A 14967-nucleotide genomic window follows, 5' to 3' on the forward strand; every position below is an offset into this window, starting at 1 on the left:
GTGTCTGAAAGTCAAGTGAATCATTTCCAGACCCTTCCTTACACATCGACCTTCTGAGATGTTTTATAACTTTATATGGTAGTAAGGTCGAGCCAGACGCCTAGGTTCAAAGTCAGTTTCACTGCACATTAGCTGTGTAAATCCTTTGACAATTACTTAACTACTTAGTCTTTCAGTTTTCTCATCTGTACAAGGAGAATGCCTACTTTACAGGATTTTTCTGTGGATTAAATAGGGTCTTACTACATTTTGGAAGTAAGCCTATATTCTTTTCAATATCCTAAATCATGACCCCAAAAAAATCCTGACGCATACATTTAATTTCGGTGAATAGCCGAAAGCTATTTGGAGGCAGGTCCGCAAGAGAACTCATTTATTAAACTGAGTTATAAACGTTTTAGGTATAAAAATTCTTAACATTTTTAAAGTGTTAGCATTTAAGCATTGGTTTATGAAGAAAATTCATATTGAATTCATATTAGGCCAGTCCTCTCCATTGCAGATCCATGCCAGACAACTGAGTTATTACTATTCTGTTTGTCCTCAGTCTACCTGTATTAAGTTTGCCTTGTTATTTCCCTTTAAATGGATCAATCTGGTCCCTGAGAAAGCAAAATGATTTTTGTCTTGAGGTCTGAGAAAATTACCTTTGACGTTTGGTATCCCTGTTCATTCTTTTGGGATTGCTGGTTCAGTCACAGGTCGCCTGCGTCCTGTCGACTGTGGGAGAACACGGGAACACACGGCCACATGAGGTGGTTCAGGAGTCTGCAGTCTCAGTGTGAGAGCCCTTCATCCTACTGGGGGTCTGTAGCTAATGTTTCAAGGGTCTTCTCTGGCTCAATGTCCCCATTCTGCGATTTGGCTGGAGAACTGCTGTTGCTACCTACTGCTCAGCCAAATGATCTACCTTTGTCAGGTATCAGCTCCCCAAGAAATCCTCTTGAGTCTTCTAAGACCCTCCCCTAGTTTGGGGTATAGTCTTCCACTTCTGCAATGCTGTGCTGTCCTCAGTCATCTAGATCATGTTCTGTTCCCCTATCTCAGAAATTCCTCAAAAGCATTTGTCGATTGATGGATTTTTGGTTTCATAATGTCATTAGATTTCATTTTCTTTACTGTCATTTTGTTGGATTTGGGGAAGAGAAGGCAAAAGTATCGCTCAGTCTAACCATCTTTATGCATTCTCTCAATGGGCATTTATTTCAGTTCAGTGGTCAGCCTATTAAATCTGTCTAAACTGCTAGACACCAGTCATGATACTCATGAGAGGGTTTATGCATGATTCAGCTACCTCCTGTAAGTGCCATTAGCAAAGTACAAGGAAAGTGCTATGGAGTTCAGAGTTCTATTTGCATGAAGGCATCCGGGTTCCTTGAAGAACAGGAAGATACGGACATGTAGAGACAGGCGTATTAAGAGCAGCAACTAGCTACTTTGACTTGAAATGTTGAAAAGTGACAGAACTTAGTCATTTAAAGTGATAATGGTAAGAATCTGTCAGATTTTTGTTTTCCTTTCTGGATAAATGGTTCGTAAGGTACAGTAGGAAAATAATTGTCCAAGGATCCAAGAAAATCTATAGACATAATAACGGAACATTCATCACAAAATTAGGGTCAAATGATAAAACTCATCAATTCCCGTTAGTATGTACCTGTATATAGAGATAATTTCATGCCCATTTGTGTGTGTATGCGTGCACATATCGCAGATGTAGATTCAGCCCACGTAAATCCTACTTCCTTCTCCTACATATTTTGAGAACTATAGGTAAACTTTTCATGTATATTACTACCCGGACACTACTCAACAGGCATTTATTATAAGAAAGTTTATTATAAGAAAGTTTAAAACTTCAGAACTATTGATAAGGTACTTTTGGGGAATGGCCCACTCTTTAGACAAATTCTCAGCGTAATTGTGGGGGCAAAGGATGGTTCACTAGGCAGTCGTTTCTGAATATATTTTTTTATAAGAATATTCACTGTTCAATGACTTATTTATATTTGGAAAATCCTACCTGGGAAATTGGGACCTGATGATGTTTAATCAAGGAGTCTCAAATGGGGGGGGGGGGGTAACATGAAGAACTTTGTTTTATCCTAAAGGGACATGGCTTTTCTAAATGTTGAAAAATAGTACTTTAAAGGCCTAAAGCCACCTTAAGACACTGCACTGTTTGGTCAAAAATGACCAAAAAAAGTATTTTGAAAGCTGTAAGCTTAGATCTCATGTCACGAAACAGTATGACACTGACCTAAAATTTAAGAAAAAAATTATTATGAATTTAGCTTTTATTCAAAATTAAATAAGCAAAAGCAAAAGTTTAAGAAACTTTTACAAAGTACTTACATAACAGAAAGTTAATAGGGACAGTCACAAGTTTGCAACAAATAATTACAAAAGTATCTAGGGCAGCATGAATATAAACCATGTCACAGCATGGTGATCTAATTGTGATATGAATAAGGCATAACTAACATTTGCACCAAGACCAGAATTAAAAAATAAAACATACTTTAAAAGCTTAGTTCTACATTAAGCTTCTTCTCTTCCCCCAGATCCTTAATGGGTTTATTCTATGTAATTCTTTTAAACAAACACATCATGTCAAACTATAAATTATATAGATGGGCAGTTAATGTGAAAAGCCCCCTAAAATGTACAAACTAACTGGTACTGAATTGAGTTCTCCATTTACCTTTATGTACAATTAAATGTAAACCATATTTTCACAGTTTTAAGTGTTTTATGAATAGATGCACAGTACCATGGCAGGTTTGCAATTGTTCCTGAAAACTGGCTCTAGGTTCTGCATCCAAAGCCTGTTGGCCTTTAGGATGCAAGTATTTACATAAATAAGAAACTGTGTCATAGTCCATGGTCAAGACAGTTCAGCAAGAGCAGTATTTCCAACCAAGAGAGATACTCAATACCATAGTTTACATACTTGTGCAAATAGAAGCATTAGGACAGATATATCTGAGGCGAATTCAACTTGCAAAAACTTGTGTTGCTACTGTTGTAAACTTGGGCCATAACCAACCCTCAGCAAGGTCTGCTCTCTATGGCTTTTTTTTTTTCTTTTAAAATTTTAAAGCCAGAGAAAATGCACACACACGCGCGCGCACACACACACCCCACATACACACAGTTCTCATTTTGTTTTAGAATATGGTACATAGTGCAACTTCATCACAATGTAGAGGTTTGACACACATTCAGTGCGTGTTTTTCTGTGCAAGTTCTTAGTGGTCTAAGTCCTAGTTGAAGGTATTCATTTGTAGAACCACATGATTCAGGAGGTTGAAGAGAAAAAAAAAAAAAAAAAGGTTTCATTATATTTCTCAAACCAGCACTGGATGTGCAAAAGGCAGCAGACAATCTGGTTGTCAACACAGCCAGATTAGGGTAACTTTAAAGGAAGATCCAAGCAGTTAGTTACTTAGATTGGTCTCTAGAAAAATAGGTCAGTATGTGCTGTATCTTTGTCAACCGTTCTTTCAAAGACTTCATTGACAAAACGGACAGCTGGTATCGGGGATCTACAGGAAGAACTGCAAGAAGCCACCAACACCATGCGGGTCCATTAGGGGTTGCCTAAAAATAACCAACAGTTGATAGTATTAATAAAATACATATCTATGTAACAAACAGTAACAAATCAACAAACTACTCTTCATTGAGCGCTTTACTATGTGTCCGATCCTATCTCAAATTCTTTTAATAGGCATGTAAGGAAGGCTATTAAGCCCCTATAAAATGGGGAAATGGAACACCAGAAATGTAAATTGTCTGAGACCTGACTCTATGGCCAGCCCTCTTTCCTCTGACCCGCGCTGCCTTACGGCAGGGTTCTCACTTCAGGGCTGCTGACATGTGGGAACGTTCTTCAGCAGGATGTCTGACCTCTATCCACTAAGATCCCACTGGTAGCACCTCGCGGCGGTGACAGTGAAAGTTGTCTCCAATTACATGAGGAGTGACGTAGCAAGGGAAAAAGTAGCTGAGCTGTCAAAGAATAAGACACTGCCCCAATGGGCCACAGGGACAAAACTGCCCTAACTGGGAACTACTTTCTTAAAATACATATTTAAAGCATTAAGCTAATCAATATTTAAAAATGCCTTCAAAGCACTGTGGAATCCTAGGCAAGATACAAGAAAAGGTCTCAGCCTCTAGTTTTGTTTGAAAAATCAACATTTCCAGCAAAGAAGTCCTTCTGATGTTGCAAGGGCTGTCTAGTGGCTATTGAAAGAACTTGGAATTTATACAAAAGAATTTCACACTTGATTGCTTTTTACTGGAACCCGAGGTTTCAGAATGACAAAAGGAGCTCCTGAGACCAAGGTGGATCCCTCTAGCATCAAACTAGAGTTGCTGTATTTGTGGACTATCTGTTCTCAGCATCACTACCCCCTCCCTCTTGCATTTCAGAGCGGTCAGAAAGGTTTCCCAGAATCCATTCCCTCACAGGGTTCTGGGTTAGACTTGGCTAAGGAGAGGCATACTTCGGTGAGATGTGGAAGTTGGAAGAGAAGAAACCATTGTTCTCGGCCGGTATTGGAAGATCTGCAGAAACCTTCTAGAGAATTCTTAAGAACCACCTGCTACAGACTGATACTGGTGGGTACCCCCCTAGTCGTCCTAAGAATTACAGCAACTTCTCTGAAAGGTCTTGAGAAGATGGTGCTTCATTGTATCAGGCTGAGATCTATGGTGGCAGGTTCCCCGTCTCCCATCAGTGATGTCCCTGATCTTCACTCCTCCAGCTCTGCCAACAGCTGTGTCAACTCTACATCCTACAGTAACCAACCCCCAACCCCAGCCTGGATTATACAGCGTGGGGGCTTTTGTTTTCCTAAGTCCTGACTCCCAACAATACTACCAGAGAGCAGTGCTAGAGGACTGAATAATAATTCAGTGAAAGTAAGGCTGAGTTTTTACATTTAAAACATACTTGTTCGATTTTATGATTATCAAAGGCTATTTCGATCACGTCTAATCAGATTCAGGTAGCCAAGATAAAACATATGTGTGGCAACTGCTAGGATGCGGGACACAGAAGGAGTACTCAATTCGGAGATGGTCTGATGTTAGAACTTCAAGTTCTGTTGAAGGATTCAATTGGGATTCAGACAGACTTAGGCCAGCCTTTGAAAACCAGAATGAGGCACAGTGTCCATCTTCATCTATTTATTTACAGCCATTCCATTATGAAATCTACTACCATCTGACCATCAACATTTTATCCCAATTAAAACACTTAGCTCTAAAAGTTAGTGTTTTGATGGATCGATCTATCCGATTTTCCAGAATGGGGATACTTCTTTTTGTGCGTCTTACAGTGCCTACTGCACAGAAAGTGCCTTCTATACATTAAACTTAAACCCTAAGTACTTCAGCAAGACCATCAAAACAATAGTTTCCTGAGGAGTGAAGTATTAAATGGGAAGAGACACAAATGAATTGAAGTAGCAAGGAAAAAAGTTGGAGATGAAAGAAGACTTCTAGAAAGTACAGAAAATAAGACCTCTCCCACCTGTCAAAGAGCAGCTGACTGGCTCCAAGGCCAACTAGGTCTCTTAATCACAATTTACTAGGTGGGTGCCATTTTACTAGAATGTTCCACCTTTCATTCCTTATCCCTCCTTCAAGCAAATCCCCCATGAAGGACTTTCTCCTTCTGTGCGCTCACAGCTACCTCAGCTGACAACTCTGTCCTTGCCCATTCCTACACAAATTGTAGTGGATACCACTGGTCTGGAGAATATGGTCATGATTTTAAAGACAGCAGGGACTAAGGAAATGCTGTGCAAAAGGGAAAAAAAACCTTAAAAATCCACTAATTTGAGTTTATTTAAAAAAAAAAAAGTGAGACTTTTGGAAACAATATCAAAGCCATCATACCTGAAGGTTTTCCTCCCTCCCGGGCATTGAGCCAAAGTGCTGAAGAATTTGGCTTCGAAATCTGTCTCTTAAATTCTGAAACCAGCTGCAGGCTTGTGAGTATACCAAATCATGAAGCTGTCTGAGATTCTTGATCTCCTCTTCATTCTCAACCTAGAAACACAACAGTCAGTAAGACTTGTGTCTAGTGTTCTGTCCATTATCCCTAAAAACAGTAAAAATTTAAAAATAGGCAATACCTATTTCAGTGCTGGATCAGAGTATTACACAATACACATTATGCGTTTCTGCCTCACCTAGTGCCCGTGGCCAGACGAAGGCAGCACCTGCTGAGCGCCAGGCCGCCTTGTCGAGGAAGCAAGGCAATACTGCAGAACCCTCCCAACAGCCCCCAGCTGGCAGTGGTACTCCTGAGAGTGAGGTCTACAAGAATTTGGAATTCCTTTTTGTCTTTATGGATTAATGGCTTTTGAAAATGGCAGAACAAGAAGGAATACAGTTGCTGCAATAAAAGGGAAGACTGGGGGGGCGGAGTTTAAGACAGAGATAACATGGCAGAAAGAAGCATAATGACACCTTGTACCGGGGAACTGGATTAAAACAAGAAACTAAAACCAGTATATCAAAAGAGAGAATAGATTATGCCACAATGAAGTGCTTGCTGTGAAGGCTAAGCCTGGGGCTGCCTCCATCATCCCTCCCTGCACCCTGCAGACTATTGCAAACACAAAATTAAATGCATCAGCCTTGAAGCCTAAGATCCAGAAGGAGTAGCCTCACAGAACACAGGAGAGAAAATAGAGCATTAACTCCTCCATCTTGCATTGATTTCTTTAGCACACATTTCTATCCCACTTGCTCTGTGCCAGGGAGCGCTGAATTTCACATACATTAACTCATCTGAACAAATACCAGGCCTGACTCAGGCTTTCATACTTTTATAATGACTCACTATAAAAACAACAAAGGGACTCTGAAAACATACTTTTTATTTGTGAAAGATTTGAAATGAAAAATACAACTAAAAAGCACCTGCTTTTTGCACAATGTGAATGTACTTAATGCCACTGAACTATAGACTTAAAAATGATTAAACTGGTAAATTATGTTAATAAAAAGGTAGAGGAACCATACAGTTGAATTCTGGTCTTGGAATGACTATGTAAGATTCAGTCCCCTGCTAACACACACTAGTCTTGACAGGAGCTAGAAATAACCTTGTGACTTGTTAAAAACTATTAAAAAAGAAAACTGCTACTTTGCACCCTTCCAAAATTCAAGCAAACAAACCAGGGGCTGCAGAAAACAAGAAATGACAAAAAGGCTAAATGCCTGAGATGTAAATGGAGCTGGCTAAAAGCAAGCAGAACTTTAAGACTTCAATAGAAGTCACAGAAAACAGAAATACTACACTAAGGAAAAAAAAGAGAATTGAGAAGCTTTTCCAGAAGAGACAAGAAATCATTATATAGATGAGGCATTAAGATGAAAAATTACACATTCTGCATGGAGCACTGGGTGTTGTGCACAAACAATGAATCATGGAACACTTCATCTAAAACTAATGATGTAATGTATGGGGATTAACATAAGAATAAAAAAATAAATAAATAAAAAACAAAAAAAATGAAAAATTATTAGACATTCCTAAGACTACAGAGAACTGTTTTCAAACATCAAATCCATAATGCTTTCAATATGCTATTCTGTTGTCCCATATTTATATATAGTCATAGGGTTAGCCATATACTCAAGGGATTTTGTCATCAAATCCAAATGTGAAGATGTAAACTTACAAAAAGCTAAAATGGGGCATTACTTTTACAAAGAATATCGCCTTTAGTGCATGATCCCATTAACCAAGCATTCTGGAGGCACAGAAAATATCAATCAGCTCAGAATTTCAACTCACACAATACTTTGTGCCATAGGCCAAAAGAAAAGTGTCCCCATAGCATCTTAATAGTAAGATAGGACAGGCGATATCAGACTGAGTTTACCAGAGAGGCAAAAGAGCATAATGATAAAGCACAGCACTTGGGAGCTAGAGCGCTCAAGTCAATTTTTATTACTCTACCTATAGGATCTTAGGCAAATTAACACTTTACCTTCCTCATCTGCTAGCTGAGTTTTGAAAATTCAATGAGCTTATGTTTGTAGAAGTGCCTAATGCGAGCATTCAATAAACGTTTAAAATGAAGGGCCCAGATAAGTCTATGAACAGTGAGAGCTTAAGATCAATGGTTTTAGAATGTCCTTCCAAATGAAACTGCCTTTAATTTGGTACCTAAACTAATTGCAGATGGTGAATTAGATACTGGAAACATCAGAGGGCCACATTAACCCTGTCCAAGAAGGTTATCACAACAAACCTCCCCAGGTAAGCTATCACCAACAAGTATAGTGATGGTACTTTCTCAGTGATGTCCTAGACTTTGAACACATCACCCAACTGTGTCTCTTTTATCATTAAGGTTATGTCACACACATCCAGAACAGTGTTTAAAGATTTTGTGTTTACATTTATGTCCCATTTCAATCTGCTGATTACATCACTTCTGGCTACTGAATTCAATTAAAAAGGGCAGGGATTCTTAGATGGGTTGAAAGTTCAATCAACTGCTGTTAAGTGCCCACCATGTCCACGTCCACCTGGGACCATGCTGGGGGTAGAGCCTGGAGAAATGAAGATCTACGTGCCGGACACCCAAGTTTGCCTGGAACTCTCAGTGAGTAAGAGCAAGATAAGCAAAAGGTAACTCGGAGCTGATCTGTTTAAGTATCAATGAGGATCTCTGATAGGAAGAACTGTTTTATGTGCCTGGAAAAATACCAGCCTATATGCCTGTACAATGCCTAGGGCAGAGTATACCGAGGTGTGCTAAAAAAGCATTTTTTCATACCTTCACATCTTCCAGATATTCAATGTCTGCAGTGCAATATCCATCTTTCATTCCTCTTTTTAAAACCCTAAACCGCTTTCCTCCAACTGTATCAACCACAGACCTTCCATCAGGTAAGAAATGTACATTCCTAATTTGTAACATACAACCATAATCTGCAAAACTAAAAGAGAAATTCTGATTAATATCAAAGTTCAAACAACAAGTGTGCAAGTTCTCAATATTCAAATATAAACAAAAATATTTATGTACAAAAAAAGCATACCTATTTTGTGTATCGCTGACACACATCCCAAACTGTTTAGTTCCAGTTTGTATACTTCTTCGTATCATCAGTCTATATCTTGGCTCAAATACGTGAAGAGGGCAAGGCACAGTGGGGTAGGCCATAGTGCAAACAAATATTGGAACATTCTTGGTCAAGCTGAAGAAGAAAAAAGTTTCATTATCACACATCAGAACATGAAAATGAGTGAAGCTTGCAACGTTATAAATTAATATAAAAAATGAGCTCTAAATGAGGTGATTTTTATTTTTGCCAAGAACAAAAATTAGCATCTCCTTCATTAAGCTCACACAGATGCAATATTAATACTAAAAATCTGTGATCCTTTTATAAAAGTAAATCTGAATTTAAGATACCAGGTTATTATATAGAACAAAATTATCTTTACAAATAAAAAATTAGTATTTTGTATTAAAAATCTGTTTAAAATATATGTAACCTAACAATCTTTTATCCATAAAATACTCTTAGAGAAGGAAAAATGAGCTCCCACAATAGACAAAAAGCAAATCCTTAAGATTCTTAGTGCATTTGAAAATATTTTAATGCACTATCAAAAACAGATAATTCAGTAACTAATGATCACTGCCAGATTGGCAGGAAATAAGAAGGATAAAGGCAACGCCCAGTTCTGGCAAGGTTGTGGGGAAAACTGGCAGTGTGGAGAGTGGTTTGAGAATCTGGCTGCATGCGTCGAAAACTTTAAAAACTTCTAGAAATAATTCTATAAGCACTTTAAGACTGTTTATTGTAACATTGTATACAGTAACCAAAACTCAGAAGAGGGGACTAGTAAAATAGACATAACCACAAAATGAAACACTGTGTTTTCATTAAAAGATCTGTACGTGTTGACTTGGAACAAAATAAGGAGATTATAGACTAATATGAATAAAATGATCCCATTTTTGTTTAAAATGTATTTATAGATTGTGACCTCCCTCCTCCCCTCCCCCTACAGGCTCATTTACAGTATTTTCTAGGTTTTTTTCAAAAAGACATAATGATGTATAAGTAATATTCCGTAATACAAGTGCTAGTTCCTCTTTTAAAAATGTGTATTCTACCATCACTGAGCACTCTATTTGGTTTTCTTTCAGCTCTTATGTTGACAAACAGTATACCTATTAATTAGGAAAACTTTTAAGTACCAGGGGATGAGCTACCTCTTTAAAAAAACAGCCTGTTAGTAAGCAGCAAGACTCCCTCCAATTTCCCTGCATCACACTCAGCACCCCCTCCCGTGACTACTTCATCTCTCATTGGAAGATTCCACTCTTCTGCAGAGTCTGGTTTTGTCACTATATTTAAGATTTCAAAAGTCTATCTGAGGCTTTCTTACATCCAGCTTTTTGCACTGTTGATCAAAAAGGTTCATAATCCTCATATCAGAATATTTTCTATCCTAAAATCATACAATAAAACCCATGGAAGACAAATCAGTATCCATTTCGGTAAAGAGAAGATTGGAAATCGTTCGTCTATGGAAGGCCACTGGCCCAGTGAAGAGAGTCGGCGGACACATACTAAGTTTGCAAGCACAATTTTTTCTTAGAAAGTAAGAAAAAATGTATTTTGAGACATAATGGAAACAAAAGGGTATGAAGGAAAAACAGCATGTGAAAATTGCAATTCTGTTCTTCAGAGTGAAAGAAAAAGAGTTAAGTACCTAGGAGAGAAATTTAAAGAGACTCATGTGACCGGAGCAAGAGGGAAAGACACGAAGGGAAAAGAACAGAAGAGGACAAGGAAGAAAGAATACAGAACACAAGCAGGTCCAATCTACCCAGCCCCGACTAGGCTTTGTGCGCTCCCTCTTCATAGGGGTACCAGCTGTACTACTCTATCCCCAAGTTCCCTCCTGACACTAACTTAATCTGCTACCCGTCAGTAATCTTCACTAACTGAGAAGTTAGCCCCTAAATCACTCTCTCCAATTTCAGTCTCAGGCCTCAAGGTCCCACCCCCTTCCCGGCCTCTAAGAATCAGGCCATTTCTCCTCAACCCTCTTCTTGCCCTGCCTTCAGGGGAACAAAGGTACCTGAGGGCTCCATTCCCAGTTCCAATGCCTGAAGTCACGGTAGGAAATCCCCCCCTCTGCCTAAAAACCTGCTTGGGGCAAAGAGTTGAGTCGACAACCTCCAGTGGAAGATCTGGAAGTTACCAAAGAAACTTTTAAAGACTTCTGTCTGTGGAGGAGACGGGGTTAGCTGACCAGGATTTGTTTAAAAAAGACGCCTTTGGCTAGACTGGGTTGAACTCCAGACAGGATCCAGCTTGCCGGGAGGAAGTCTCTCCTTACTGGGTCAAAGGGCGGGGATTACATTAACTTTATGAGAAGAAACTTACTGTGAGAGCTCAGCAGTTTCTTCATCATATATTTTTTTTCTCTCAGACAGCTCATCAGGCAGATACTTCACTATCAATTCTTCCAACAGCTGTGTGACACAGTACCTCCTATCTGCTAGATACTAAAAGACAATATTATTTTACATTCCAGTGCTTTTCCTATAGTATAAAACAGGCAAAACAGTTGAACTGAATAAAGCCTTAATTACATATTTACACAGTCGATTCTGAATGAACGGGTGAGGGGGAAGGAAGAGGACACTGGATGGCGCTAAACAGGTCCACCTGCCCAGGCTGTGTCCAAGACCATTCAGGCTACACGGCTGCAGCAGAAACTGCGCCCTGTGCACAAGACCCTGGTCTGGCTGTGGTCACAGATCCTTTCTTAGCAGTCAGGCCTGCCCTACCTGCTCCTCACACAGCTCCTGGCTACTTCAAACTGGCATTTTTACCTGAGAAACAAAAATCAGCTAAGGAATAGAGAAAATAAGGCCCTTGCCTTAAGAAAAGCAAAACTATTCCCTCTTTGGTTCCCGATTTCAGTGGCAGAGTTTCCAGATCATTTTTCTTTCAGATTTTCCTTCCACTGTCACCTGCTATCACTCAGCCCCCCACTCTATATAAAATGGTACATTTGTACGACTCAACACTCGGAAAAACTGTTAACAGCCATCCCTCTCCCTCCGAGAAGCCTGCCTATCCTGCAAGGTCTGGCTCCAACTTTACCTTTTCCACAAAGTCTGCCTTAACTATTTTTCTGTCTCCCACAAAGCCCACTTTTACCGCCTTTACCACATAAAAGGCAGTTATCACACCCTGCACTGTGTTATATTACATGGACAGGGAGACGTTCTATTTCTGCAGATAAGTTAAAAACTGCCTACGGCTGGGGGCCAGGTCAAAGTGTGTGTACAGAATTTTGGAACAATAAAATGACCAATATAAATTTCATAAAACTAGCGAGGAACAACTCTTGGGAGACAATCACAAGATAAAGAGAAGCCATACTTTTAATCTGCAGATGCAGCAAAAATAAGGGTTTGTCATTATCCTATGAAGAACAGAGGAGGAGGAGGAGGGAATGTGAGGGGTTGGGAAACGGGAAACAGGAGTGGTTGTCAAACTTTAGCATCAATCAGGGCTTGTTAAAATGCAGATTGCTGAGCCCTAGCCCAGAGCTTCTGATTTAGTGGCTCTGGAGTAGGGTCTGAGAATTTGTATTTCTAACAAGTTCCCAGGTGAAGGGGAACACATTTTGAAAACCATGGGGCTACATATTCTATATAACAATATATAGTATAATACTCATGTACTAAATTTGGGGAAATACCACCTCTCTTACATTACCGAGAGGAATCTAAATCTGTACAACATTTCTGGGGGACCTAGGCAACACAGCAATTGGTTTTGAGTCTTATGAATATATGACTTTTGATCAGTAATTCAACCTTCCAGAAGTTTTATCTTAAGGAAACAAAGATGCAAAGCATAGTATTAAAAAAAAAAAAAAAAACACCACTTAACATACTCAACATTAGGGAAATGCTAAACCAATGAACTATTCTGCTATAAAAATCCTATCTTTAAAATACATTCAAATGAAAAAAATGAGCAAAAGAAAATGACAAGTGGGAAAAGGGTAAAACTATATAGCATATCGATTTGTTCTTTAAAATATATATTAGATTTTACCTATTATACAGGGTATCTTTAGGACACAGGATAAAGTTATTTTCAAACAGGATGTTAATTGTATTTTTAAATAATATGCTTATTTTGTGTTCCTTCAAACTCCAGACATTTTTTTTAAGGCGAGCTATCTCTACATTTAAAGCCACGTATCTAATTAACTTGAGAAAAAACGTAATAAATACACTACAGAGTATCTAAAAACCTGAAAACAGAGGAAAAACAGCATAATTAGAGTACTTCACCTGAAAGTATATCAGCTGAAATGTAACTAACAAACTCTTTGTGAAAATTCTGTATATGGTTTTATGTCTTACATACCGGCTCGTTATGTAAGACCCGTATCAAATGTAATAATATACATGCTATTATGGTATCTATACAGAGCTGCATTTTCTACATAGGAAATAACTATCTACATTCAATTGCAAAATGTCTTATCAATTTTTCATTCATATTTGGAAGGCACTTTTTTCTTTAAGCAATCCTGTCACCCACAGAGACCGGATCACTCTCCCTGATCAGTGCTATCCTTGCAGTTGGAGCTTACCTCACCTTATGGGGGCTCTAGTCATCCAAGCAGGACTGGGAGAATGCTTTCTTCCCATTGGTTACAGAAGATATGCACCTGACATCTAGCTATTTCCCTAACACAGGTGACTAGCATTGACCATTGACTATACAAGGAGTGTGGGAAGCTGTGCCTCCCTCTCTTCTGTTCAGTATACCACTTTCTAGAGCTGGGCTGCCCAAAGAGTAGCCACCAGTCACATGTGACCACTTACATGAGAATTAATTAAAATACAGTTCCTCAGTCACACTAGCCACATTTCAAGTACTTCATTACCACATGTGGCTCGTGGCTACCATGTTGGACAGCACAGATATAGAGCATTTCCATCAATGCAAAAAATTCTACTGGACAGAGTTGGCCCATACCTTAAGGGGGTAGGCCTAAGGCTGAAATCTAGCCTATTATTAAGGGTGGGAGACAGGGCAGTTGGGTTTCCCCAAAACTGTCATCATTAAAATGGAACCAATTCTAGACCAGGTACTTGGCCATCCCCCACCTTGTTAAAAAAATAAATAAATAAATAAGTACATGGGCCTTGGCCTCCAGGACCGCCCTACTTTCCCCTATGCTCTCTAAATTCACATTTCTCCAGCACTAGCATTTGGGTAATGAAACGTTATCCTTCTTGGTCACGTAGCATACATAATGTAACTTATTCTGAACATGATAATCACTGTTTCTGTGGCCAAATAGAAATCAATGTTGCCAAGCTTAAGAACAATAAACAGATAAATATACAAATGTTTACCTCTTTTAAGCTTTCTTTGCAAAGAGGACAATATGGTGTATGATCTAAACAACGCTCAAGGCAATTCTTACAGAATGAGTGTCCACAAGGGGTTGTTACTGGCTCAAAAAACAACCTGAAATCAACCAAAATACCTATTAGTTTTCATGTTAAACTATCCATTGGAAAAAGTGAACAAATAATGGAACCATTATTTGGAAGGAGGGTCTAGTGGGCAGGAGAGGAAGAAGGGGCAGTGATAAATATAATTATACCCTCCTGAACCTTTTAAAAGTTTTCATCAACAGGGGTGCCCTGCCAAGGGCCTAAAGCTATACTGACTAATGGAACAGCCACTCACCACATGGGGCTACTGAGCACTGGAAATGTGGCTGGTCCAAACTGAGAAGTACAATAAATGTAAAATACCAGATTTCAGAGACTATGTGCAAAAGAAATAACGTAAAATATTCATAATTATTAGTTGTAAAGATTCTTATTTTATCATCACTTTAAAATGGCTTCT

At 38.9% G+C, this 14967-nt stretch overlaps 1 protein-coding gene across 2 annotated transcripts in view; it reads right to left on the bottom strand.

Annotated features, from left to right (window-relative positions):
• LONRF1 (LON peptidase N-terminal domain and ring finger 1) overlaps positions 1 to 14967 on the bottom strand; it is a 54354-nt gene that overhangs the window by 12918 nt on the left and 26469 nt on the right. Inside the window, exons 7-12 of one of the 2 annotated variants that reach the window (XM_045879756.3) lie at positions 14463 to 14577; positions 11452 to 11573; positions 9082 to 9240; positions 8817 to 8979; positions 5914 to 6066; positions 2280 to 3603 (exon numbers count right to left, since the gene is read on the bottom strand). In XM_045879756.3, the coding sequence (XP_045735712.1) occupies positions 3445 to 3603; positions 5914 to 6066; positions 8817 to 8979; positions 9082 to 9240; positions 11452 to 11573; positions 14463 to 14577 (871 nt within the window). In that variant the 3' untranslated portion in view covers positions 2280 to 3444. Of the gene's footprint in view, positions 1 to 2279; positions 3604 to 5913; positions 6067 to 8816; positions 8980 to 9081; positions 9241 to 11451; positions 11574 to 14462; positions 14578 to 14967 lie in introns of those variants that run through there. The other variant, XM_064585602.1, reaches the window with a different exon arrangement.

This window comes from Mirounga angustirostris, unplaced genomic scaffold, assembly GCF_029215605.1.
Source record: "Mirounga angustirostris isolate CCGP_5_RB_7025 unplaced genomic scaffold, mMirAng1.0.hap1 SCAF_2, whole genome shotgun sequence".
NCBI classification, from domain to species: domain Eukaryota; kingdom Metazoa; phylum Chordata; class Mammalia; order Carnivora; family Phocidae; genus Mirounga; species Mirounga angustirostris.